Source organism: Balaenoptera physalus (assembly GCF_965194825.1).
Source record: "Balaenoptera physalus genome assembly, chromosome: 20".
Lineage (NCBI taxonomy): Eukaryota > Metazoa > Chordata > Mammalia > Artiodactyla > Balaenopteridae > Balaenoptera > Balaenoptera physalus.
The window spans coordinates 7,593,054-7,620,974 of record NC_138901.1 but is presented as its reverse complement, the minus strand read 5'-3'; the positions used below and the strand labels follow the sequence as shown (position 1 = coordinate 7,620,974).

Here is a 27,921-nt window from a genome sequence, read left to right as displayed (position 1 = left end):
GCAAATGAGTACCTGAAGCAGCTGAGGTATTCTATTTCCATCCTGACTAACGTGGGGTTGGGGGGCTCTGACTGTCCTCCCAGTCTCCTCCCTACCTGCATCTCTCTCCTTTACTCTGCATCTAAAAACCAAGACAACCCGAAGCTCCTCCCCCCACACCACCCAGTGGAGGGCCTGACCCACTTACCCCCTTACAGAACCATACCATCCGTGTTTTCATTCACTTTGTGTCCAGGTGGAGGGTTTCTTAGATTTACCGCCACTGCCCGCCCCCGACACTCACACACAGACACACAGTGGGCACAAGCAGGCAGCCCAGTTCTCTTTATTCATTGCTTCAAGCCCTAGCAATGAAGGCAACAAATGGCTGGATAGAAGGCATTTGATGCCAGTGAGGAGGATGGTTCTAGAAGGCACAGAAGGTTGTGTGCAGAAGGGAGTGTGGAGGGAGCAGCCACCTGGAGCTGGAATGCCTGGGAAACAGGCGAGAGGGTCCAGCCCATGTCTTTGGCTCATGCCAGGATATGCAGGGCCTTATCAGTCTGGGCATATGGAAGGTGTGGGGACAGGTAGGTCCAGGGCTGAGACTTTCCAGACAGGTTTCCTTTAATGCTAACAAGAGTGCTGTAAAATCCTCCCAGCCAAGGGGAATTGCCTGGCGGCCCAGTGGTTAGGACTCCGTGCTTTCATTGCCAAGGGCCCGGGTTCAATCCCTGGTCGGGGAAACTAAGATCCCGCAAGCCATATGGTGTGGCCAAAAAAACCCAAATCCTCCCAGCCCTGAAGTGTGGAGAAGTGTCCAGGCATGGGTACTGGGCAGGGGGAAGCTGGGGCTGGGTGCTCCCTAAAGAACACAGACAGGGTGTTTAAGGGGCAGCGAAGCTTCCAAACAGCCTCCTATTCATTCAGCACCTATTTACTGAGCACCTACCAGGTGCAGGCATGGTGGTGAGCACTGAGGACACTGACGTAGCAGGTCCTTATCCTTAGGAAGCCCATATTTTCATGGGAGACACACCAGTAACAGGTGGAATCAATCAACTGGAAAAGGTTATGAGGAAGGTTTGCAGAGGGCTCTTTGGGAACCCAGAGGAAGGATCCTTGACCCAGGCTGACACAGAGGAAGGGGGAAGGGAAGGAGAGGTACTTGTGGGTGAAGAATGTGGGAAGGGTGTTTTAGGCAAAGGGAACTGTATGAGCTTAGAAACAGTATGCATAAGTCAAAGAGCTCCAAGCGCCTTTGTGGAATGTGAGTGGGGTAGGAGAAGAACTGGAAAAGGGAAATGAGGATGAGGTGAGGTATGAGAGGAGCCAAATTTCAGGGATATCATCTCCAGGCTGCAGATACATTCTGAGACACTGGGTTGAAACCTGGAAGGCTCTGTAGAGCCTCTCACAGCCCCTTTGACATTGGAACGTAAGGTCTTTCTTCCTGTCTCCCTCTCTGTCTGGTTATAGACAGAAATCTGCCCTGCATACTGTACACAGGTACAGTATGGGGCAGTATCAAACCCTGGCACTGAGTTGGGACACCAACCCCCCCAACTGCTAGACTGATCTCTCCTGCAGAGCACATACTCTACCTGACTCCTGACCCACAGGAGACTAATTCAGGAGGTAACAGGTGGGAAATGGGAGCAGAGGAAGCTAATCCCAGGGCCAGGGAAGAATGAGAAGTATTGATAGTTAGGACTGACAGATTAAATACAGGACACCCAGTTAAACTGGAATTTCAGATAAATCAAATATTTTGTGGGACATGTTTATACTAAAAAATTATCCATTATCTGAAATTTCAATCTAACTGGCATCCTGTTTTCATTTTTCTTTTTAAGCATAGCTTGGGTTTCTTTTCTTCTTTTATTTATTTGGCTGCGCTGGGTCTTAGTTGCGGCACACGGGATCTTCATTGCCACGTGCAGGATCTTTAGTTGAGGCATGCGTGTGGGATCTAGTTCCCTGACCAGGAATTGAACCCAGGCCCCCTGCAATGGGAGCGCGGAGTCTTAACCACTGGACCACCAGGGAAGTCCCTGGCATCCTGTATTTTTGTTTGCTAAATCTAGCAACCCTAAGAGTGGCGTCTGCCTGCTTAGTATCAGTGCCTCAGTAAAAACCCAGGGAGGCAGTCCAGAGAAGTGACTGTGGGCACAGTCTGTCCTCTCGGAGAAAGAGAGTTCCTGGCGAGCCTGCTTCCCTGGGGCAGCCATGTCCACAGTGTTACCTACAGATGCTACGGCTCCAAAGGGCTCCAGCTGGCAGAGGTGTCACAGACGAAAGACATGGAGGCAACAAATTACCTCATTCTAAGCCTCTTCATCTCCATGCCCACCGCCATGGGTCAGGCACTTGGTACCTTTTAATAAATTGGTCTCCTTGTATCCGGCCTCTTCCCTGTCTAGTTTATGTTGCACAGTACTCGTCATTCTTCCCAGAACCTAAATTTAATTTTCACTTTCTTAAAAGCCTTTAGCTTCCACCAGTAGCCACTGATAAAGACCAACTATTCAGCCTGGCATTTCAAGCCCTACACATCTCGTCCAATGTACTCTTCCAGCCTCATTTCTCTTGAATCCAGTAACACTGGAGTCCCTGGTGTCTTGCAAAGAGATCTTTAACTTCCCTGCCTTTGCTCATGTCCCCTTCCTCACCTGTAGAAATCTTTCAAGGCTGAATTCAATGGTAATTAATCTTCTGATGCCGTCACTTCCATGAAGTTTTCCTTGACCTCTACCTATCCTCCCCCTCCTGCCCTTGTCCCCAGCTAAGTTATCATCTCTAAGCTTCTACAGCACTTTCTCTAGACATTTCGTATAGTCCTTATCCTGCACTGCATATTAATAATGTGTACATTTTCCTCTATTACTAGATTATAAAGTCCTTGATAGCAAGCATGTAGTAACCCAGTACAGTGACAAGGTTTGCTGAATGAATGTAACAAGAAGTCGCACAAGAGGCAAAGTCTACAAAGCAATATCAACAATTTTATGATGCCGCCCACAGGCAGACATTGAGAGCTGGAAGCTTAATCCTATTCCCTTGTGAAAAGCACTACAGTGCAGGAAATCTGTAGCTCTGCAGATAGGGCGGACTGTCCTGCAGAAAAGCCTCTCATGAGAGAAGAGGCCAAATGACTGAATCTAGGCAGGCAGAATACCCACTTTCAACCGACAATAATCAATGAGAGAAATGTCTAACCTTCTGCTTAAGCCATTAACAGAACTGTGCCATCCTCCACCTGGGAACCAAAATGTTGTCAGAACTTCCCACTCTCCCTGTACCCCTCCAACCTTGTGCTAACCAGCAATGCACTGTCCAGACAGCAAGGAGAAACGCACTTAGAAATCACTCTTTTCTACTTTCATGGATTGAAATGAAACAAATTTTCAGTGGAAATGAACAACTGTCTCCATTAAGCTCCAACCGATCTTTCCATTTTAAAGGTTTGAAAGCATAAGATCTAAGAAAATAGGCTGAGGCTTACTCGTTTCAATTCAACCAGCTCTCAGGAAAACCAAGAAGTCCTGGAATCCCTGGTTAGGAGAGAAGACTCACCAACCACCCCTGCCCCACTCCAAGATCTGGGGGGCGCACAGGACCACAGAGCTCAATTCTTCACATTTCCATCTCCCAGGAATACCCGCACTCAAGGATAAAAGACAATAAACGTGGACTAGCTTCAAATTGCAAGGCCTCAGTGACCTACTGTGGCCAGGGTGAGTCAAGAAACCACTCAGGCCCTGAATCAGTAAGAGCTGATGGAAAAAGCCACACCTTCGTCCTTCCCAGCAGAAGGATCAACGAAGGTTGGAGGAACACTGAGTCTGCTCAGAGCCTCACCTTGACTAAGGAGCAGCGCCCGCATGTTTGTCCCAACAGGGGCTGACTTTCAATCAAAGCTATCTTTCACTCCTTATTAGGACATCATATTAATTATCCTATTAATGGTCTATTTGTAAATGTAAAGGATCATTGTGCAAGTAACAGGCCCACTTACAAAAAACTTTTAAATGTAGAAAAGGGGGGACTTCCCTGGTGGCGCAGTGGTTAAGAATCCGCCTGTCAATGCAGGGGACACGGGTTTCAAGCCTTGGTCCGGGAAGATCCCACATGCCGCGGAGCAACTAAGCCCGTGAGCCACAACTACTGAGCCTGTGCTCTAGAGCCCACGAGCCACAACTACTGAAGCCCACGTGCCTAGAGCCGGTGCTCCTCAACAAGAGAAGCCACCACAATGAGAAGGCCGCGCACCGGGACGAAGAGTAGTCCCCGCTCACCACAACTAGAGAAAGCCCACACGCAGCAATAAAGACCCAATGCAGCCAAATAAAAATAAATTTTTTAAAAAATATTTTTTTTAAAAAAAGGGCAAAATCACCCTTAATCCCACCACGAATAATGCTAGACTTTTGGTAAATTTTCTCCCAGTATTTTTACAAATATAATCATAAGGTATCATATTACTGAACTGCTTTATAAAACTAATACCTTTCCCTAAAAACTTTTAAAATCAAATACATGCAAACATTTTTTTAAAAAAATCAAATGATACTTTCAATATTTACTGGATTATCTTTACTTTCCAAAATTCTAAAACAGCAAAAATCAGGCTACTTGAAATCAAAATTCAATCACTTGCCCCATTAAACCAACAGTGATAACATAAGGGATTAACAATATATTCAGTAAATTACATCACTCTTTAAGATTTTTGTGATGTGGACCGTATTTAAAGTCTTTATTGAATTTGTTACAATGTTGCTTCTGTTCTATGTTTTAGTTTTTTGGCTGCAAGAGGCACGTGGGATCTTAGCTCCCTAACATTGACCAGAGATCGAACCCGCACCCCCTGAATTGGAAGGTGAAGTCTCAACCACTGGACCACCAGAGAAGTCCCTACATCACTCTTAAGGTGTTAAATCAAGTGCTAACTGCTACCAGCTCAATTTCCAGCTGAACTTTATTTTTTGGGCTGTACCGCTCAGCTTGCGGGGATCTTAGTCCTCTGAGGACCAGGGATCGAACCGGCGCCCTTGGCAGTGAAAGCACAGAGTCCTAACCACAGGGAATTCCCTCCAGCTAAACTTTAAATCCTATTCTAAATTGTCTCAATGGCTTATCTGTTTGGGTGTTTCACTCTCCTCTGGGTAGGAGGGTGAGAAGAATTTGAATAAACTGAACAAACATTAAAGTATTAGAGATGACTTAGAAAAACTACATAAATTTATTTTTATTTTTTAAAATTAATTATTTTTGGCTGCATTGGGTCTTTGTTGCTGCGTGCGGGCTTTCTCTAGTTGCGGCGAGCCGGGGCTACTCTTCATCGCGGAGCACGGGCTCTAGGTGCACGGGCTTCAGTAGTTGTGGTGCATAGGCCCAGTAGTTGCGGCTCACGGGCTCTAGAGCACAGGCTCAGTAGTTGTGGTGCACGGGCTTAGTTGCTCCTCAGCATGTGGGATCTTCCCAGACCAGGGATCGAACCTGTGTCCCCCGCACTGGCAGGCGGATTCTTAACCACTGCGCCACCAGGGAAGTCCTATTTTTCCTTTTTATTTTTTTCCAAGATTTTTTTTTTGACATGGACCAATTTAAAAGTCTTTATTGAATTTGTTACAGTATTGCTTCTGTTTTCTGTTTCGGTTTTTTGGCTGCAAGGCATGTGGGATCTTAGCTCCCTGGCCAGGGATTGAACCCACAACCCCTGTGTTGGAAGGCGAAGTCTTAACCACTGGACCACCAGGGAAGTCCCAAAACCACGTAAATTTAGAGACAATGCGGAGGACGTAGCTGACGTTTTAATCCGTATCTATCTAGTTCCCCCCTGCTTCTAGAATCGTGCTTAGCATGGCCTCACTCTGACTCTACCTCCCCTGCTGCCACTGACCTGTTCCTCTTGCCAACAGCAAGCTAAACTCTACAGCAGGGTCAGCAAACCTTTTTCTGTAAAGGACCATATAGTAAGTATTTCAGACTTTGAGGGTTAAAAGGCCAAACTGAGGATATTACGTACGTACTTAAACAAGAGAAAAAACAAATTTCCACAAAATTTTTATTGGTGAAAATATAATAATTGGCTACAATTTTTGGTAACACAGGTCTACTAATAAGAATGGATTTAGGGTGGCAGGAATAACATTTGCAAAGTTGGGGTTCCCTTTCACCAAAATTGGTTACGAATGTTCATCTGTTAATGCTGATTCTGTAATAAGCTTTTACTTATTTCACCTTTGAAAATGTCTTTTCACATAGACTGACAAACACTGATATCATTCTACAAGCATGATTTTAACTGAGCATATTGGTCTTAGAAGACATTTATAGAATTCTATTAGTGTCTTGATACCTTTTTTTTTTAATATCTTTATTGGAGTATAACTGCTTTACAATGTTGTGTTAGTTCCTGCTGTATGACAAAGTGAATCAGCTGTAAGTGTACATATATCCCCCCATATGATGCTTTTCTTTTAACTACTTCCGATTGAAGGTTTGGCATAAACTCATTTGCAAAGGTACATGGATTTTGAAATACGGAAATTTCCTTTGTATTCCTATCAAGATGCAAAATCACTGCTCAAACTATAATTTGTGTTCAGAAATCATATCCATGGTAGGGACTTCCCTGGTGGTCCAGTGGTTAAGAATCTGCCTTCCAATGCGGGTACGTAGGTTCGATCCCTGGTCGGGGAACTAAGATCCCACATGCTGTGTGGCACTGAGCCTGCGCGCCACAACTAAGACCTGACGCATCAACCAATCAATGAAATCATATCCATGGTAAATTTGTGTAGGGATAGAGATCTCACCTTTGTTTTAACCTCTGGCAGCAGAGGAAGTGTGTAAGGCAGTTTGACATGACTTATGTTTCAAACGTTAGTTGTCAAAATGACTTTACTGCAACATAAGGTTTGCATATAAGTGATGTTTTGCCTTATAATTTTAGGGTGAATTCATTAAGAAACATTATCAAGTCTGCAGCAAAAGCTAATTTCCAAAGCCATTCAGCATTCAGTAATAGTGGTTGAGAATGATTCTTCTTTCAGAAAAATTTCAATCTCAGCCCTGAACTCAAAAAACTACAAGAAAACTTCACCACTGCTAAGCTATCTAGTTGTGTAGTAGGGCATGCCAGAATATTCAGCTTCTATTTTTGATAAAAATTTATGGAATTGAGGATTGTTAAGTCCACAAGAGAGGGTGAAGCTCATCACTGATCCTAGCAGTTCAAGAACTCATGACAGATTCGAGTATTTTCCACAGAGTCCCTGCTGATGAATAATACAATAACCACAGGCTTTAAACACCTTATGTTTTCATAAGCTTTGTAAATTTGTCCAATTAAATTTTTCTGCTCCACACATATTCCTACCATCATCAGTTGTAACAGGTATCAGCAGATTATACTTCAGGCCGTAGTGAATTAGTGTTTTCTTAATGTTTTTGAAAAGAAAATATCCTCAGCTGTAGTTGTTTTAAGTAGACTATTCATAGAAGCTACTTCTTCAGTCACTTCAAACGCGGCATTGACTTCATGAATAAAACTCACTCAACAGTAGCTTCTGTTGACACATCAAGAGCCAAGAAAAACCACACAAAATCATTTGCCTTGTTTTCTAATTGACTACTGATGTTTTTCCCATTGACCTCAACATTTTGAGAAATTGTTCTTGCTGAAAGGCTGATGCTCTTAAACAAGTTTGTTTTCTCTGGACATGTTTCTTCAGCTTCTTCCCTCAAACATAATTTAATTAATTTGCTATCTGTAAATGGCTTTCCTTGCCTGGCTAACACATGAGCCACTCAGAAACTTACTTCAGTTGTAGCCTCGTTTTCATTTTTGTGAAGAAATTCTGCTGTAATGAAACAGTCTCTTTAGAATTTTCTAATTTTTCTGATCGTTGCCTTTCTATGAGTTGGGAATATTGTGACAACTACGTAGTCTGGTAATGTTAATGGATTCTTTCTGCACAGCTTTTTAATTACAGATAGCTTTGCCAACTAATTCAGCGACAAGAAAATCCACACTCCCCTGTGCCCTAAAAACACGACATTCCAAGTCCATTCTTCTCTTCTCATTTTGATGGGATACTTAGGCACTGGTAATAAAGAATAAATAAAACATTGTGGTATGCTGACACACATGGCGCTGGAAAGACTGTCAAGTTGTAACTGTGTCACCATGATTTGTAGCGCACTGAAGAGCAACGCAGAGCAACAGTCCGGTCTCCATCAGAACTACTGAACTCTGTGGTTAAACTGCAAAAGCAGCCATAGACAATATCTAAACCAATGACCGTGGTTTCCAATAAAGCTGTATTTATGGATGCTGAAAATTAAATTTCTTTTTTATTTTTTGGGCCACACGGCATGTGGGATATCTTAGTTCCCCGACCAGGGATCGAACCCACACTTCCTGCATTTGAAGCACAGAGCCTTAACCACCGGACTGCCAGGGAAGTCCCGAAAATTAAATTTCATATAATTTTCATGTACCGTGAAATATTCTTTTTCAACCATTAAAAATGTAAAAACTATTCTTAGTACACGGGCCATACAAAAGCAGGCAGCAGGCTAGATTTGTCATACGAGCCATAGTTTATTGATCTCTGCTCAACACACCATAGCCTCCCCTCATTTTTGACCTCCATACTTTCAATCATGTTGCTCCTGTGTCTGGATCACCCTTCTGGCTTCTCTCTGCATAAGAGTTTCTTTCCCTGCCCAGTGGTATTAATTGCCCTCTCTTCCATGTTTCCACCACACTGTGAATACAGCAGGTATGGCCCCACCACAGTTGATTTCAACTGCTTTGTATACAGCCAGGTCTATTCATCTTTGTACCCCTGCACAAAGCCAGCTTGTAGCGGGTGTTCAGGACGTGTTTGTCCAAGAAAAAGCAAAAGTGTTAAAGCATCCCAAGTGGCACAAGCCTGGTCCACAACAGCTATGTACGGACCCAGCAAAACACAGACAAGCAACTTAGATGCTTGTCCTGGCAATTAAGAAATCAGTAACTTCTCTAGCTACCTTGCCCACAAAGTCTGCACAGCCTTGTTCCTCACCCTCAACACTAAATTTAAGATCTTCAGCTTCACATGCAGACTAGAAAAGCAACCAGTGGGATGGCTCACTCTGTAACTGCTGCTGAGAATGTGCAGAGATAAACAGAGATGTATTAAATTCCTTTTTCTGTTTCCTCAAACAACTAAAAGGTATTATGATGACTATTTGGCAAAAGCTGGGTACAAACTAGAGCTATATTAAGTGAAAGAAAAAAAAAATATATATATAACTGGACAATTAGGTAAACTATATGCAGAAAGAAAAACTGGAAAACTACATCCAGTATTATTGATTTTAGTGGTTATCGTGGCTTTTCCAAAATTAAATGAAAGATGTATGATGCTAATAAGTCAGAAGAGTTCTTTTAAGTTAAAAGTGAACTGCGGTTAAATCTTTTTGTAAAACAAATGACTATTAGAATCTCATCCTGCTTATGATTTGTAAAGTCTGATTGGATACATATGTAAAATGGTCAGATGTGAATAAAAAGGCACATAGGCAAGACAATGATGGCCTCTGGAGAAGCAACAGGAAGAGATGGTATGTGCTCGGGACTTGATCTGTGAGCCCAACAAAAAGGGGGCAACAGACAGAGCTGACAGTAGAAACCCACCCCTGACACCCTGCAGACTGAAGGTCATGGCTCTGCTCCCGAGCAGCCAGCTGCTCTCCTGGCTAGCCAGTGGTCACCGCTCATGAGACTCACACAGGGGTAGCAGAGCTCTGGCCACGTGACAGATGTACCCATATCCCTAATAAGCCACCGCTGTTCATCTTTATTACAGCTAGTCTTATTAAATCCGAATTGCATCTATTTCAAGCAATAATCAAGCTTTATCATGGAAACAGAATCTTAAAATGCGAGAAATGGTCCTGTTCTTAAATATTTCTTATTGAAATCTAGCCACAATGTGATAGGATTCTGAAACTAGCAAAGGAAAGAAAAAACAAAACAAACAAAAAAACCCAAAAAATTCCAGTCACTGTCGAAGACAACATTGTGGTGTCCAAAGGCTCAAATGACACTTATCTATAATCTACTGTTTTCCATATTTATATTAACCCTACTGGCTACTTTTTTTTCCCCATACATAACTCCTATAAAGAAATTTAGTCACAGAGCTCATAGTTCATGACTTACCAAAGATTCTTCATTTTTAAGTTTGCGAATAAAATCTTTTTTAACTTCAAGGAGAATATTGTAAGAGTAGATAAGCAGTAGATTAAGAATCCTAAATTACTTATCCAAGTGTGTGTGTGTGTGTGTGTGTGTGTGTGTGTGTGTGTAAAAATAAATATTTCTTACAATTTGCTGAAAAATCTTTCCTCATTTTTGAAGAGCTTTAGGTAAACTATTAGTTCTGGATTCAATGTTTGTAAGGATATACATACACATTCTGTTTTGACACCAAACATAACCCAGAAACCATACAACTTTATGACAATAACCACACTAGTAGGAGTTACCAAAAAAAATGGCTTTTTGAAAAAACAATGCCAAATAAAGCTAAAATTGGTTATTGGTAAATATTTGGACAATTATTTGTCCAAATCTTTATTTAAGATAAGATAACGTGCTATCTCCTGAAGTGATCCTGGTTTAGAACACTCCGGCAGAAAAAGCAAGCCCAGATAGTATTCAGGCAAACAAAATAAGCATCTAGTGAATTTCTGCATGTGTCTAAATCTTTAAGACAGGCTTTAATCCTATAATTGCACTTAAGCAAGCAAACACTTTAAGGTGGGGTGGAGTCACTCACAGGCAAATGATTTCAGCCCATTCTCACTGGGAAAGAGCTGATACCTGTGATATGTCCCGGCCCCAAGAACTAACAAGAACCATGAACGGTGCAACGCTGGTGTTCCTGGTTCCTTCTGTCTATTAATTTTCTCCTTGCCCTAAGGATCCTGGAACTGGTAAAACTGAGGAAAGTTCATGCAATCAGTGACTCAACATCACTGATTTTGGAGAACATGTGAGGGATACTGAAAACCCTGGTTCATTCCCTAAATTAGATAACACCTTGTTTCGATTCAAAGTTTTCCTGTAAACAGCTGGCCTCAAAAGCTTCCAATATGACAAACATTTTAGTATAAAGATTTTAACTGATGTGTTATTTTGAACACTGTTTTCTGTACAACAGTCTTTATCCCTGAAAGAGTAGTTTGTTGAGAACACAAATTCATTGTCTGAGATATATAACCCGGCTGATGGAGGCTATAAGAACTGCGAATGAAGTGAAATTCGAATGGATACGGAAGAGAGGCTCTGAGGACAACACGGACCCACAGGCTGTTGAAGGAGGCAGCAGTGCAACTGAAAGCAGTAACTTGAGCACTGTTCAGATACTGATAAGAATAGTACTTACACTGTGCTAAGTGCCAGGCACGGTTTTAAGCACTTTACATACATTAACTCACTTAATCCTCATAACTACCCCTTGGCACAGGTATTATTGGTATCATCAGGAAACTGACACACAAAGAGGGAAGTCACTTGCCCAAGGTCCCACAGCTAGTAAGCGGCAGAGCTGGCCTTCAAACCCAGACAGTCTGGTCCTAGAGTCACTAGTCTTAAACACCACGCTGTTAACTATGCTTTTCTTAAATGAGCTACAGGAAAAACAAGAGTAGTAACAACAAATAAGCATAAGTGGCTCTCTAGAAGCTGTTGAAAGTATGTCCAGGAGTTTCTGACAGGCCATAATTACAATACCATAAAATAAGTTACTAAAAACAAAAACAGAAATGTTAACTTCAATGTACTCTACTGGATATTTAATATTCATTTTATGTATTCATTATAAAAGTTCAATAGTAAAATCTGTTCTGTTTGGTTTTAAATAAGAAAATATAAGTACAAGTTTCTAATTTATGTTGTTTGACTTACACAAATCCTAAACTGGCAGGCTACCAGATGCTTGGCACCTCTTAGCAGTAGAAGTGAAATAAAAAAGATATAGTAATGTTCTTACCAAAATTAATAAAAGCTCAGATATAAAAACTACTACTTAAAATTTTTAACTCATAAAACACCATGCCAAATGTTTTTATCAACCTCTTCCTTCCTAAACATAACTATCTCTCTTCAATGGGGTAGTTTTGTGAATAGGCCAAAATTTCATAGGGAGGCGGGAACATGGGTCTTCCCCTCCTCATTAGAAGTCACTTTGTTAGGACTTATGGTGGCCATATGTTGTTTCAAATACTAATAGGAAACAAACGAGTCAACTTATGAACACAAAAAGCAAACTGTGATGTAAAGAATAAGGAAAGGGAGGAAAATAAGCTCAGATATGACATGACGATACTATCACAGGCCTTAGTATCTTCTTTGTCTCCTAAATAAATTGAGCCACCAACAGGAAAAAGGTCACCTCACAGAGAACGCTATGAGATTTTTAAGTTGCTAGACTCCTTTCCATCTTCTCCTCCTCATCAGCTCTTGATACTGCTGTCAAATTCTACACACTGGCAAAGAAAAAAGGGGTGAAAGTTGAGGGATTTTATAGAGAAAATATTAAAAGTTTGTTGTGATTATTTGAATGAAAATATTATAGCCATTGATATCACTTTAAATGCCTAAAACACATGGCCTATTCTTACAGAAATGCCCATGTGAACATTAGAACAATCATCACAATACCTGATGAACAGAAACAATTCATTTTAGCAGAACAGCAACCTCTTCTACCTCCCACCCACCCTGGGAAGTAAACGCAATTCATTTTATGAAGGTATTGGGAAAAGTGTGCTTGTTCTTTATAATGGTTATCAATTCAGAGACAATTTAAAGTACAACTACCAACAACTAGGAGTCTCAAACTTGCTGAGTATTCACTTCTTAAAAGAATCTCCTCAGACTTACAACATGGAGGCATTCGCCTAGAATGGATACACGGAGACGAAGCCATTGAGAAGGCTGGGAAAAGGGTGCCAAGAGCTCTTCACAAACTGCAGGCTTTCCCGTGCTGAATGCTGCTGCCGAGCCCTGACAGCCCATGTGTCTAAGGCCCCTCTAGTTGCAGGGACTCATATACACTGATTATAACCACCCTTTTTTTAAAAAAAATTGAGATGTAACTTATACAACATAAAAATTCACCATTTTAAAGTGTACATTTCATTAGTTTTTAGTATATTCATCATGTTGTGTAACCATCATAATGGTCTGATTCCAGAACATTTCCATCCCCCCAAAATAAACCCCATACCTATTTTCATATGCAATGATTTTACCCAAACTTTCTCCGTAGATCTCTCTGTTGCCCATGCAGGTATTTTAAGATGGCTGGCTGGGGTGAATCTATAGAGTATCTATATGGTAAGAAAACAAGAAAACTACATTGTCCAGAAGGATACTGAACGCAAATCCTTGGCATTTTTAGCAATTAGGCTAATGTAATTTTTATATATTGGCTAAGAATGGCAGAGAAACTTACATTCAACATCCATCTTCACATAACACATTAGTGTGCCCCAAAATTCATCCAAGGTGTTAAAAGAAGGGAAGACAATCTACTATGATTAGCCATAACTGTCCATAGTTGTAATTTCAAAATATAGAAGATGCATATGTGGGAAAACCTCCTTTAGTATCAAGCACAGCTGGATCAAAAAAACAAAAAACAAAATGAAAAACTTTATGATTAAGCAAATATTGTCCCCACTTGGGAAAATAATCCCTAGATCAGTTCTCTATTTAAAGTAATGTAGCTTTAAATGCAACCTTACTTTTATCAGTCTTCTAACCTAGAGTCTCTCCTAATGAGAAAAATAACCTTTAGGCAAAGGTCTGGTAGGAAAGCCTGCAGATGTGCGGTGCTCAGGCTGTTGCAGGCCTCTCATTACCTAAGTGAGCTCACGGCTTCTAAGACACACAGGAAGGAGACCTCACCTTCAGGCATCAGGGTGTTGAAAGCGGGAGGAAGTAGGTCCACGAGGGTGTCTTGCTTTTGTGCACTTATCTGGGGTGCTATTTGCAGAGAAGGAGCTCCTTTATAGAGTGTGCCCAAGATGGATTTCTCTAAGTTGCTCTCAGAGTTGTCCAGCTGCCCTCACCAATAAGCCACAGTCTTTGTAGGTTGATAGAAACCACCAGTCAAAGCAGATGCATATGGATTGTGGGGAAGCCTTCTTTAGTATCTAACATAGCTGGATTAAAACAAAAAAACTTAACCATTAAGCAAATCTTCACTTTAATCATTAATTTAGATTATAGCAAATATCAACTAGGTGCTAAAATTGAGTCTACCCTTAGCATGGGCACTTAACACTTATTAATGGGGATTTTGTGGACTTGCCTGAAGGCCACAGTGAGCTCTCAATTTCTGTCCTGCAAGAAATTAGTTCTCCTTGATAAACAAGTAAACAAGATCCAGAAATGTTTATTGGTAATTTAACTCATTCTTGCTGAGGCTGCTAAGCAATGCTTCCAATGACTTCCATTGTGCAACAAGTTGTGCTCTAGTAATGTATTTACAAAGTTACTGCAATCTGCAATAATGATTTAAATACTGTTCATTGCCTGGATTTTCCAAAACACAATCAGATGCAATCAAGTGAAGCTCATGACATTTACATAATGTATAAACTAACAAATTTCCCTCAAAGTAGCTTATCTATGGAAGTACTGCTACATTATTCTTCTTTAAAGATGCCCAGGAAACAGTCCTAAATTAAAATGACACCTGGCTAGATGAGGGTATAAAGCACTTATCCTCTGTCTACCTATAAGAAATCACCCAGTGGCCAGAAACCTCCAAGTAACCGTCAATAAACTAGAATTTCATTTTCCTTTAATACAAGAGAATTAAGAAGTCTGAGAATCAACTGCAGGTAAAAGAATCCAAAAATGATTTAACGTCTTTGAGGTTTATATCCTCTTATAGGGTCAAAATAATGAGGTCAAAAACTTAATTTTTTTTTTTTTGCCGTGCTGCGCGGCTTGCGCAATCTCAGTTCCCGGACCAGGGATTGAACCTGGGCCACGGCAGTGAAAGCACCAAGTCTTAACCACTGGACTGCCAGAAAATTCCCAAAACTGGGATTTTTTTGACCACACCACGCAGCATGCGGGATCTTAGTTCCCACTGAGGGTTGGACCTGTGCCCCCTGCAGTGGAAGCGCAGAATCTTAACCACTGGACGGCCGGGGAAATCACAAAACTGGGATGTTTTATTAAAGATGGCAGGTTTTTTGGTGACCTTTCAGCTATACACTTTTAACAATATAATTGTTATGTAGTAAAAAAGCCCAAAGTTAGCTAAATTTGTAGATACATTTCAGAATGTAAATTGTTCCAAAATTTCCCATTCTTCAGTCTGTTTTTATAAAACTCTTCTAAAATATAAGATGGACTTGTTCTAAATAAAGCTGCATTAAATTCAGTCTTTGTCAAAAAAAATAGACAAATTACCTAGCAAGAGGTCACGTGGTTCTTGTGTTGAAAAGTACTAATACATAAATACTATCATTTTACTTAGTGCTAATCAAATACTTGGAACTGTACAACAGAGGAAATTCTGATATAACCGTTATCTAAAAGGGATGAATTCCTCAAGTCTAGCACAAGTGCCGGCTACACCAATTTTCTGAAAGGATTAATTCTAAGTTTCCCTTAAAGTAAGAATATTCAACAGCTTAAAAAAAGAAAACAAACAAAATAATTATCCTTCAAACTATGTTACGAATAATCCTCTTGGATTGGGAAAAGGAGGGCTCAAACTCTAGGACTTTAGTTGTGGTATAAGAATAAAGGGCAAGAAGCAAGCCAACAGGAACACAATTTTTGCTTTTGATGGATTCAACTGTGTTTGCCAAGACTGACATTATGATGAGTGGGATTCAATTTTAATGCAAATCTCTTCTAGATTATTGCAAAATTAATGCATGTCACATAATCTCAAATAACATCAGGTACAAAAAAATACACAAAATTAACGTATAAGAAAGTTTTAAAATGTAAAAAAAATTTGACAGGTAAAAAAATACAAACATTCAAAAAAAAACAAGGAGTCTATATCTGTATTCAACAATGGGATCAATGCAATAGATAAGGTCATATTCAGGTTGGAACAAATTCTGGAAATTCATGCTACAAAAGAGAATGAAAAAAATGCTCGGCAGCTCAAAATTTTATAGCAAATATTGAAATCAAAAATTAAAATGTTCGTGTCTCCTAACCCCCAAGGAAAACAAATGGGTCCACCTTAAATAAATAAATTCAGAGCCAACAAGTGTACTCGTGCCATCATCAGTGTCCTCATGCTCCCTGCTCCTCAGACCTGAGTGAAGCTTTCCAAATCATCAAGGTTTCTGAATGCCCATAAATCTACCAAGAAAGACAACTGACTTCTATCTCTGATTTTTGGACATACACACACACACACACACACACACACACACACACACACGCACACACACACACACAGAGGAACAGATAATAGAAAATAAAGAGATGGGAACACCTCCAACCTCCAACCACCCAATCAGGCCTGGGCTTTTCATCTGCTGCTAAGCCACTTTAAGAGCCCAGACTGATCACTCTGTACTTACCCACAAGGAACGGAAAGACAGATTTTAAACAAATGAGCATCAAGAGGACAAAGACTCATCTTAACACACACAGCTGCTGACTTGTTTCATCTCTCAATTCCAAAACGATTAGAAAGCCTTTCTAATATAGACTCCATAGTATACTCAATGACAACACAACACAGAAACAGAGGTTGCTGAAACCAAGATTCACATAACTCAAAATGTTATCGGTATTTTTCTGAAAAAACGTGATCTGAGCAAACCAGTGATTATAAATAAGTTCCAATAAGGTGAAGTTTGCAGATTTCCAAATCAAGACCCTACTGTTGCTTGACCACACCATTCATCTGATCACTGAATTCTGAGATAAGACCAGCTCACCAAAGCCAGCGGCAGGACTGCAGAAAGAACTCCAGTAAGAAAGCAATGCAAATGGCCATATTAGAAAAGTTATAGTTAACATGAGTCAGACTTAAGTCCACAAAAAGTTTCAAATGATTTCAACCAATAACAGAGAATCTCACGAAGAAACCAATACACTTCCTAAAATCGATGTTCCCTAATACCAGAAGAATCTCCCAATGGGTCTCACTTCCATCAGTGACAAACAAGTGCTCCTGTTGTCTACTTCTTTCTACTCCAACACATGCTTCTTGCTCTTGGTTCACCAGACAGCATTACTGTGTTCCCCTTAAGGGCTGTTCAACCCCCAGCTTCCAAAATCTCCAGCCAAGACTGAGGTACACTTGGGGATCCTTCTAAACTTGCACACAACTTGGGAGACGAAGGGGATGTGGGGCACTCAAAGAGCATCAGGGAAAATGGAAACCAACATTGTGCTTAACAGGAGGGCCTGCCTCTTTTTCTCTTTTTCTCCCAAAGCATCTAGCACTAGGTAGTTGCTTAAAGTGCCTTGAGAGGCAATATTATAAAAAGACGACAGGGACCTACATTTAGACACAAGCAGATTCCCAGGAAGAGGCTTCCCATCTTACTGGACTCTCGTAGCATTAGCATTTGGGGCTCCCTCTGATGCCACATTTGGCTTGGGCCTGAGGACACATTCGGACCCCATCAGCCTCGGGATCCCTGACTAGGGCTGGGTCAACTGTTTAAGTGAATTCCAGCAAGGGTGAACTCTGTGGACAACACACGGGCCTCACGGACACAAAAGGCCTCCTGTGCACACTACATGGGTCGCCTGACAAGACTTCACGCTAACGGTCATTTATAAGCGGGTCTAGGGCTGGCCCCTTAGGAACTCATTCTGGTCGCATCTTAGACTTCTTATCGCCCCAGAAGTGCCTGGGATTGTGGTTTCATGGTCTGAGGAACAGTTAGGCCTCGAAGGCCCGGCCTAAGATGTGTGCACTCCGCATCCCAAGCTCCCGCCTTCCCCACTCGGCGGCGGGGACCGGGTTTCCCGCCCCTCGGCCGACCAAAGGTTGGTGGCAGTTGGAGGCAGTTGGGACCGGCCCCAGCAGGTTGGAACCGGTCTGGGCCGGGCCGGAGGAAGAAGGGGGGAGGGAGAGGCCGCCTCGCGCTCTCCCTGCGCGCGTGACTCACGCTGGCCGCTGACGTCAGGCGTGCGCGCGCGGCGGGGGGGGCTCTACGTACGTGTAGTGCTGCGGTTTCTCGGGCTGTGCCTGCAGCACCTGAGCGGTAGCGGCCGGGGGCGCCGACGAAGCTGCGGAGCCGCCGGGCCCTGGGCCCTTCGACATGGTCCTGTCTTCCTGCCTCTTCGCCGCTCCCCTTTTATTATTCAGTCTGCGCGGTCCGCGCCGAGGCCCCAGTGCGCCTGCGCCGCGCCACGAGAACGTGAAGACCCCCCGCACGGCAGCAAGGGTTGCTGGGAGTTGTGGTCCCAGGTTCGGCTGGAATTTTACCGTCAGCAGAGGGTTGCTGCCGAAGGAACGGACCACAATACCCAGGGATCCTTGCAGACGGTCTCCCGGATGCTGAGGGCCCGCGACGGTTTCTGGGGATTGCAGTCCGGCTGCGTTTCTTCTTAACTGCGGGTTTCCAGGTTCGTAGGGGAGCCTTTCCCTGAAATTGGAGCCCCTGGAGTAGAAGAGGCCCAGAGCTAGGGAGGGCCTACCGACTGCTGGGAAACGGTTCCAAGTGTAATTGCACTGCCAACAGTGTAACAATTACCTCGCCTCCATACTTAGCACACCCTGGGCTCGGTTCTGATGCCGGCCCTGAGCAGTGGGCCTTTGAGCTTCAGGCACCTGGAGTCCGCCAACATCCTCATTCCTGCAGTGGGACCAAGCTGAGAGGCGTGAAGGAAAGTCTGCCCGTTGGAAGTCAGCTTAAGAAACCTTTGATAACGAAGAGCTACACTACACAATACTCTGTTCCTGCGCCTTTGCTGAGGCGCTCCGTAAACCTTTACCAGCCCTGAAACCTGGAACTCCACGACTTGGGTCCCTTCTCAACTCGACACCTGGCTTGACCAACTTGTTTCCAGTACATTAAGGGCCAAGGACGAATTTAATCTCCGTCTAGCATAGTCTCAGGTACACTGGCAAGTTGCAGGGGCGTCGAGAAGCATCACAGTGTACAGAGGAAGGACATGGGTTTGAGTAGGGAGTGCGATTTATAATCCACTCCAGTTTCCTGCTGCGGATGCCAGCGTTTCTACTGGTGAAAATGTCTCCTACCCGCTTCCCGCCAGTTGGGCGAAGTTCTTCATAGATATTTTAACATTTGTTATTTAACTTTGTTTTCCATATTGAATCTATTTAAAACCATTGTTTTACAGACTAATTTACATTTTATTAGATAACGTTAACTAATGTTAATCTCATTAAAGAAACACATTCCGAATAACGAATAACCTTACGGGTGAAGCAGGGTGGGGTGAATGGAAAATTGTTAATGTTTTAAGACTGATACATATCTATTTTATTTTGTTACGAGTAACTTCACATCAGAAGCCAAATTGTCAGCCTACAAAGTTGAGAAACTGGTATTTCTTAAACATGTCGAATCAGTTGTTTAACCACTAGGGGCATTTGAAGATGAAAAATTCCAAAAGGACAAAAAAGTTGTGTATTGCTTTACTCCTATTATTAAATCCAAATAATTGGCATATTTGTTATCCCCAAAATACCCAAGTGTGATTTGAATGAAGAAATGTAGTTAAGAGTGCTAGATTTTAAATAAGGGTATACCATGAGCTTCAGAATAAGTGTGTACTGGTAGAACTGGGAGATGATATCATCCAAACTTCTTAATTTACAGAAGAGGAAACCAAAACTCAGAGAGGTTAAGTAACCTGTGCGAAGTTACTCAGCAAGTCTGACAGAACAGGAACTAGGACAGTAGCCTACATGCTGCATCATGTTTTGCATTGTTTTGAGTGTATTAACATTTTCAGTTGTTCCCTATTTCCTGTGTTGCTTTTCCTCCCCTGCATCCACTTAGGAAAAAGAAAAACAGCGATAAGACGGCCAAGTAAGAGGGACAAACTGTTTCCAATAATCATCCTTAAATGGATGCATGTAAATTCATACCTAGTTTCTCCTGGAGCAGTTTTAGTTCTTCTGTAGTAATTAGCAAAACTGGGGACGGGGATGGGGGGCGCGGCGGATAACTAGACTATTTCTCCTGTAGAAAGCATGGGACAGACAGGGTTCTGGATCTCCTAGAAAAGCCTTGGAACACAAAATGGGTGATAATTCAGGAGCCCATTCCTTCTCCAGGCCATCTGAGCAGTCAACAAAAGATGACAGGGTATTTTTCTGGTTACATCCCAGGACATTTGACAGCCTCTTACGTGAGATGTAACCAGCGCCCTGTTTCTCGGCTTTACCCAGGTTCTGAGAACAGGGCATCTTGGTTTGTCTTCTCAGTCTGGCATGAATGAAACAGCTTAATTTTTCCCCTACCCTAAACTTTGGGCAGAAGGCAGAAAACTAAAGTTGACTGAATTATCACATAAAAGTTTAGATATATAATAATTAAATACATACTGTGCGTGTTATGATTGAGAGGGCTGAAATAACAAGAGGAATTTGGAAATAGAGGTTGGGTCAAAGGTGTTTTTTGTCATAGCTGCTTTTTCAAACTGCATTTTTTTTCTCTCACTATTGATGGTGAGGGGGAACTCTGGCGTCAGGAGTAAATTTTTGAGATATTTGTATTTATGTATAATAATTCTCTGAGTTGAAATCTATATGTACCTGGTTTTGCTGCTGTTTTATTTTAATTAAAATATTCGGTGAGGGACTTCCCGGGCTCTCCAGTGGTTAGGGCTCCGCGCTTCCACTGCAGGGGGCGCGGGTTCCATCCCTGACCGGGAGCCTGAGATCCCACATGCCGCACGGCACGGCCAACAAATAAATAAATAAGTTCGGTGAACCCAGAGTAAGAACTGCGGAGTAGAATGCCCAAGACTCTGTTTCAATTTTCTGAGCTTTGTTCGGCGGGTCTTAACCTTAAGCCTGCTTTGATATTTTATATAACTGAGTCACCTGAAAAACTAAACATTAAAATCAACTCAAGACATTTAGGCAAAGGTAGGGATTACCATTTTTATACATTTGCCCTGTTTCTTCAGAAGTAACACATTCCAGGATATACCATTAAATACAAGTGAACGTATTTAATTTAGTTTTCTTTTGTTTACTCTTTATGGACATGCAAATACTGTTTTAGAACTGACTATTCCCATTCTGGCTGTAGTTATTTCGTTCAGTTGAATTACATAATTTTAAAAATATGTTGCTTAGTGGGTTACTTCTTGTTTAAGCATTTTGAAATCACAAAGTATTTTGTGATAGTCTAAGAACATACAAAACTGTACTTCTAAAATAATTTATTGACATTTGTTTTTTTGTATCTATTATTTACCCCTCCCCACCCAACCCCACCAAACAAAAGAACTCCCTTTTGATTAAAATGTATATGCCTGATATATAAAATACTTGGTTAGATAACATGATTTACTGCATTCTAATTCTCATTTACACTACGTACCTATCAAAATGTTAATGAAAAGTAATCACAGGGAATACTTTTTTTTTTAATATTGGAAAATATTTACAAAATTTTCGTTAAAGAAACCTCTCCTCCTCCTGCATTGTATTAGCTTGATGCAAATAAGGTTAGGCTCCTTCCCGTCCCGACTCTTAAGTCCTGATAGGGACCAGTGCAATTCATTTGCATTGACTTTCTATTGTAGAGCTTTGGAACCAAGGGAAGGATCCAAACATAGCTACATTTTATCCAATCAGAAGAGCCGCTTAGTACTAAACTCTGATTCGTCCATTCCGCCTTCCATTCATCCAATCATTAGGCCACTTTAACAGCCAATCAGTGGTCTAGATGTCCGCCAATCAGCGAACGGGGCCGAAGCACGGCCTTTGTGTCGGGGGATGTCAGCGCGTCGGCGAAAGCGTCAGCCAATAGAAAAAGTCGTTGGTGTATGCAAATTAGGGTCCTATGACGCAGAGACGCAGCGTGAAGCGTGGGTATAAAAACGGAGGCATAGGGGGGGCCTGGAAAGCAGAGCGGTTTGGTCGTTAGTCGGAGGAGCTTCTTCTATTAGTTCGGCGACTGCGGCTCTTCATTGGGCAGCAGGAGCGGCGCGGCTGTCGGAGAAGCGGCGTAAAATTTCGGCATTGGGTAAGTGTTCTTGGGTTTACGCGTGACATGAGGCCCTGTCAGCCGTTGGTGTCGCGGGCCGCGGCTGTTGAGAGCCGAGTGTCGGCTGCTGCGGGCTGCCCAGGCTGCTTGCTGGTGCCGGCGTGGGGGGGGACGGTTGGTTTTCCCTTGGGGCTTCGTTCCGGAACCATGTCTCCGCCTCTTTCCCGCTGGTGATTCAGAGGTCCCGACGCCGGGTTCCGGGCAGCCGGGCCTCCGCCCGTCGAGGAGGGGAAGTGACTCCTCCCCGCGCCCCCCCTCCCGGGGGAGGCTGTTGCTACTTGCAGCCTGAGTCATTAGGGGAGGGGGAGGAGGCGGCAGCCCTCGGCCATCTGCCGCCCGCCTTGGGGCGCGAGGAGGCGGGAGGGCAGGGGCGCCGGGCGTCCCGCCCCCTGCACTCCCGCCGCCGCATCCCGGGAGGCGAGCGTCGCGGCCCCGGAGTCAGGGATTTGTTCCGTAGGTGAAAGAAAATGGCCCGAACCAAGCAGACTGCTCGTAAGTCCACGGGTGGCAAAGCGCCCCGCAAACAGCTGGCCACTAAAGCGGCCAGGAAAAGCGCTCCCTCTACCGGCGGGGTGAAAAAACCTCATCGCTACAGGTAGGCAGCGCGGCAGGAAAACAATGACTCGGCGGCGCGCCGCGAGCGGGACGCTTCCTGCTGCTTGATCTGCGCTCTCGGTTAACCGGTGTCCCTTTACGCCCTCCTCTTCGCTTCAGGCCCGGGACCGTTGCGCTTCGAGAAATCCGTCGTTACCAGAAATCCACGGAGCTTCTGATCCGGAAGCTGCCTTTCCAGAGGTTGGTGAGGGAGATCGCCCAGGATTTCAAAACCGACTTGAGGTTCCAGAGTGCCGCCATTGGTGCGCTTCAGGTGAGGTGGCCGAGGCTGCGTGTAGCAGGGGCGGAGGGCTGGAGGGCTTGTGTGCGGTTCTCCTCCTCGGAGAGCGTTAATAGTGTGGCTCTTGTCCTCAACAGGAGGCTAGTGAAGCGTACCTGGTGGGTTTATTTGAAGATACTAATCTGTGTGCCATCCACGCTAAGAGAGTCACCATCATGCCCAAAGACATCCAGTTGGCTCGCCGGATACGGGGAGAGAGGGCTTAAGTGAAGGCAGTTTTTATGGTGTTTTGTAGTAAATTCTGTAAAATACTTTGGTTTAATTTGTGACTTTTTTTGTAAGAAATTGTTTATAATATGTTGCATTTGTACTTAAGTCATTCCATCTTTCACTCAGGATGAATGCGAAAAGTGACTGACTGTTCACAGACCTCAGTGATGTGAGCACTGTTGCTCAGGAGTGACAAGTTGCTAATATGCAGAAGGGATGGGTGATATTTCTTGCTTCTCATGATGCATGTTTCTGTATGTTAATGACTTGTTGGGTAGCTATTAAGGTACTAGAATTGATAAATGTGTACAGGGTCCTTTTGCAATAAAACTGGTTATGACTTGATCCAAGTGTTTAACAATTGGGGCTGTTAAGTCTGACCATACATCACTGTGATAGAATGTGGGCTTTTTCAAGGGTGAAGATACAAGTCTTAACCACAGTGTAACTTACAGTTTCCTTATTAAAAAAAAAAAAAGTAAACCTGGCAGCTATAGAATACACTATGTGCATTTATAATAGCTATTTTATATATTGTAGTGTCAACATTTTTAAATTAAATGTTTTACATTCACATGTGGTGGGGAGTCTTGTCATTAAGGTGTGTGTAATATAGAGTCCGGTTGGTTTTCTCCTAACTAGACTGCACTTGTTTTTCATACGTAGTAAAATGCTTTGCGCATTATACCTTGCATAAGTCCTCATTCTACCACATGTTGACTAACCCTCTAGCTGATAATGCAGACACTAACGGGGGGATTTATTTATAAGGGCTCTAGAATATAATACAAGTTATTCACACCAGCATCATCTGTCACTAATACGGTAGTTAGTGCAGCTTTTCTTTGTGTTGTGGTTGGTCTCATAACTAGGTTGAGTTTTTCTCTGCCAAGAGGGAACAATACCAAACTTCTTTTCCTTGTGGAGTTTGTATTATAATAACCCTTAGGCTAAACTTGCTGTGGGGGAGGGACACACAGCTTCAGCTCATGGAACCTCTGCCGGTTAAAATGGTGTCATCTGCTATAAGGTCCTGGGAAAAATCACTTCATAGAGATGGCTTTCTAAGTGGTTTTAAAATTTATCCTTCTATTGAAGTTTTTAGGTCAATTATGTATGTTGACTAAATTTACAAATAAACTTGTTTATCCAACTAAGTGTCAAAAACCTAAATTGAATGTTGAAAGCTTAATACATCCTTTATTTAGGTCCTTTAAGTTTATTTCAGGTTTTGCTTGGTAGACAAATGAAGTATATTTATTTACAGAAATATTTCTACAAAGCATGTAAACAGCTCTCTGCTCTATAAAAATGCCGTGACAGCTGTATATGCAGTGTGGGCTTAAGACTGTATTAATATGCTTCTCCCCCCTGTGCCTCTGTTGTGAAGGAAAGTAAATTTCTTTGAAATTCCAGGACTCAAATTTGGGGTCTGTTCCTGAACCTGTTTGTGAAGCACATTTATAGATCTCTTCATATAGCGAGTTATTTTAACACAAGCCCACAGGTGTAGAATCTTAAGTTAGTCTAAGCCGCTTTTTCAGTATGAAACTAGTGTTCTTGACCAGTGATGGCCACCAGTGAAGCATAGTATGTCAGCAAGACATGGGCACAAGAACCCCACCAATCAGACACAAGAATTCTGTATAATTTGAAGTCAGTAGCTGGAGGAAGTCTCTATGCTCTGATAAAACAGTTCGGTGGGTTTTTTTTTTTTTTAAGTTTGGGCTAGTTTCAAATCTAGGGTTTTAAGGGGTTTAGGATTGGAAAGAGGCAAGTCAGATTAGGATTGGGAATCTTGGTAATTTAGTGAGCTTTTTATGAGGTGTCAAAATCTGATACAGTATAATGAACTGGTTTCCTAGAAGGTGCATCATAATGAGTTCTGGAACCGATTCTGACAATTTACTTGCATTGTTCTTGTGAAGGACATTGAAATCCTAGCCAGTGGAATGTGGTGTGGAGTGTCTGGCAGTTCCAAACACAAGTAGAGAAACAGCTATGGTGATGCGTCTCCTTGAGTTACCACTCGAGCTAGAGTAGGCGACAAACTTTCTCACCAAGTCTGCATCCCAAGGTAGGATTTTACGGGGCAGCTTGGAATCTGCTAAAATAGTGCAACTTACACTTCCATACTTTCAATTTTTAAGCCGACAGGCAGAAATATTTTCTGGTTCTAGGAAACTGCCCACATGTTATAATACCCATGGGTTAAAGTGGTAGAACAGTCTGAAGAGAAAAGCAAGCAAAAATTGGAGCTCATGAAGGCATCCTGTGCTGTTGATGGATGAGACAAAAATAAAGTTTTTAAAGTTTAGACTTTCTCATCTTGTTAATGGTCTTCATTTGGATGATAATGTTTTTTCACAAAGTTTTGTGGGGGAAATGTCCAGAAAGCCTTGCCTTCTGACTCAGCTGATGGTGGGTGGGGGAGTGCATTCCTCAGCTCTCCCTGATGGTCGTGTCCTGGGGCTCCCCCTACCTGGTTCCTTGCAAGCACTGTTTCTTGCCTGGTGTCAGGTGTTGGGGCTGGGGTCTGCCTCAGTAGGAAAGCAGGCCCCTTCTGGAACACTTTCAGGTAGGGCAGCAGAGGGTGGACACAGTCTAGTCAGCTGTGTGCCATTGGACCCGCAGGAAACTCCAGGGCTTGCCCTTAAGCTTCTGCAGGCGAGGGCCAGCCTGCCTGTGGACGCAACAGCACAAGGTTAGGGATCAGTGCCTCAGGCCTGTGGCCAACCTGCTCTGCCACAGAGAAGGACGAGGGGTAGTTTTCAGCACACCCTTCTGTAGCGGTCGTCTCACTGTGGGTAGCGTGGCCCGCTAGGCCCAAGAGCCTTGAGCCTCCGCCCTGGGCGTCCCGCCCTCACCCCCACCTCCCCATCCGTTGACAGTCACCTCACCACGGCAGTCACAGCGCATTTCCCTGGGCCCCACCTCGGGCGCTGATACGAGAACACAGCTGAGCTCCATGTGCTCTGTCTGCGCTCCACGGCCTCTTCCTTCCCTCAGCCCATTGGCCGTCGCACCTGCCTCTGTAGGCGTTCCTCAGGGATGTCAGCAGCCCAGACCCTTCCATCAAGCTGGGCCTGGCTTCTGGCCAGCAGCTCCAGCACAAGCAGCCAGCCTTCCACCTACCTTCCTGAAGGCAAGGCTGGAGGAAGGCAGGAAGGAAGAACTGACCCTTGCCCAGGTTGCTAACCCAAATCCTTGCAGCCTGCTCAGAAGGCTAATGTCCTTGGGCCAGGTGGCCGGCCTTTTGGCTCCCTGACTCCTTTGTCAGCAGGTCTGGGGAGTGAGCAAGGCTGTGGGCCGAGGTGGGTGGGTGCAGCTGGGACAGCTTTGAGTATATTCACAGAGGCTGTGCTGTGAGCAGGGACCAGAGGCTGTTGTCCTCCCTCCTGGGGTGGGTGGAGAGGTGCTTGCTCCCTGTGGTCCTGCCTGCTGCCCAGCTGCCCCTGGCAGTGAGGGATCCCACCCCGACAATCACCGTTGTTCCAAGCAGAGTCATGGGACTTGGGTGTGATGTGTCCCCAGCCTGTCCTGGTGTCCTCACCTGAGCCCTGTGTCCAGTGTCCAGCCAGGGACCCTCCACCCCCATTCCACCTACCCCATTGCCCTTCCTGAGAAAGAAGCTAAGAGGTTCTGCAGACACCCCCCCTCCACCCCAGCTAGGGAAGCAAGGCGGGGGGCGGCGGGGCGGCTCTTCAGTGAGGCTGTGACGCTTGGAGGAGCTAAAAGGTCACATGTGATCTGGAAAGGGGCACAGAGGGGCGTGGTTGGGCAGTCAGGGTCTGGGGTCTTCTCTCTGGCAGCTACCAGCCCCCGTTCAGGAAGCTGCAGTTCTGGGAATATACACAGTGGAAGGGAGAGTGGGCTGAAAGGGAGAAGGCCATCTCCAATTCACCAGTACCGGTGACAAGAAGGGCTCTGGGGAAGGGAGGCTGGTGGGCTGCAGGCTTCGGGCTGGCTGCCTTTGGCTGAGGGGTGTGTGAGGGACTGCACACGTCCCCAGGGAGATGGTGCCCGGGCTCCGTTAACCTCTACTCCCTTCCCACCCTCTCTGTCGGACACACTAGGCCCCAGGACCTTTCCCATAAGCTCCTCACTGCCTGGCACTGAGCCAAGAGTATCAGCATGGGGTTGGGTCCAAGGCCCAGCCTTCATGAACCTGAGGGTCCTGCGACAGTCCAAGGGCCTCTCCCTCCTCAGTGCCCTGCCTTTGACCAGTCTCAGTCTTCCTGCCCACCCATAGTGGCCTGGAGACCTGCCAGCTGCTGTGCATAGGGCGAGGTGCAGGGAGAGACAGCCGCAGCTGCATCCTGTGAGTCTGGATTTGCTCCCTGCCTGGCCATCAGCAGGGTGGTCGTCAGCCTAGAGGGCAGGAACTTCAGGGACACAGTGGGGGTACCAAATAAAACGAGGCCTGCAGCTGGCGCCTCTTAGCGGGGCACCTGAGGCCGGGGATGGACAAGAAGCTCCCGGTGCTCCGAACGCAAGACCTGAGTCTTGTCTGCCTCTGGAGTCGTGCCTGGCACACAGCACAGACTCCAGGCGTGTTTGCCGGC

At 44.0% G+C, this 27,921-nt stretch overlaps 2 protein-coding genes across 8 annotated transcripts in view; one reads left to right on the top strand and one right to left on the bottom strand.

Moving 5' to 3' along the window:
• UNK (unk zinc finger) overlaps positions 1-18,737 on the bottom strand; it is a 33,732-nt gene extending 14,995 nt beyond the window's left edge. For 2 of the 7 annotated variants that reach the window (XM_082440403.1, XM_082440404.1), the window contains exon 1: positions 18,217-18,437. In XM_082440403.1, coding sequence (XP_082296529.1) covers positions 18,217-18,320 — 104 coding nt within the window. In that variant the 5' untranslated portion in view covers positions 18,321-18,437. Of the gene's footprint in view, positions 1-13,274; positions 13,378-13,502; positions 13,669-13,957; positions 14,215-18,216 lie in introns of all 7 variants that reach the window. The other 5 variants (XM_082440405.1, XM_082440407.1, XM_082440406.1 and 2 more) reach the window with 5 other exon arrangements.
• A 3,340-nt stretch (positions 18,738-22,077) lies between these two features.
• Positions 22,078-25,680, top strand: H3-3B (H3.3 histone B). The gene is made up of 4 exons (XM_082440410.1): positions 22,078-22,230; positions 22,709-22,846; positions 22,966-23,119; positions 23,224-25,680. Exons 2-4 carry the CDS (start codon positions 22,719-22,721, stop codon positions 23,350-23,352), a joined length of 411 nt encoding a protein of 136 aa, XP_082296536.1. The 5' UTR covers positions 22,078-22,230; positions 22,709-22,718; the 3' UTR covers positions 23,353-25,680.
• The last annotated feature ends 2,241 nt before the right edge of the window (positions 25,681-27,921 follow it).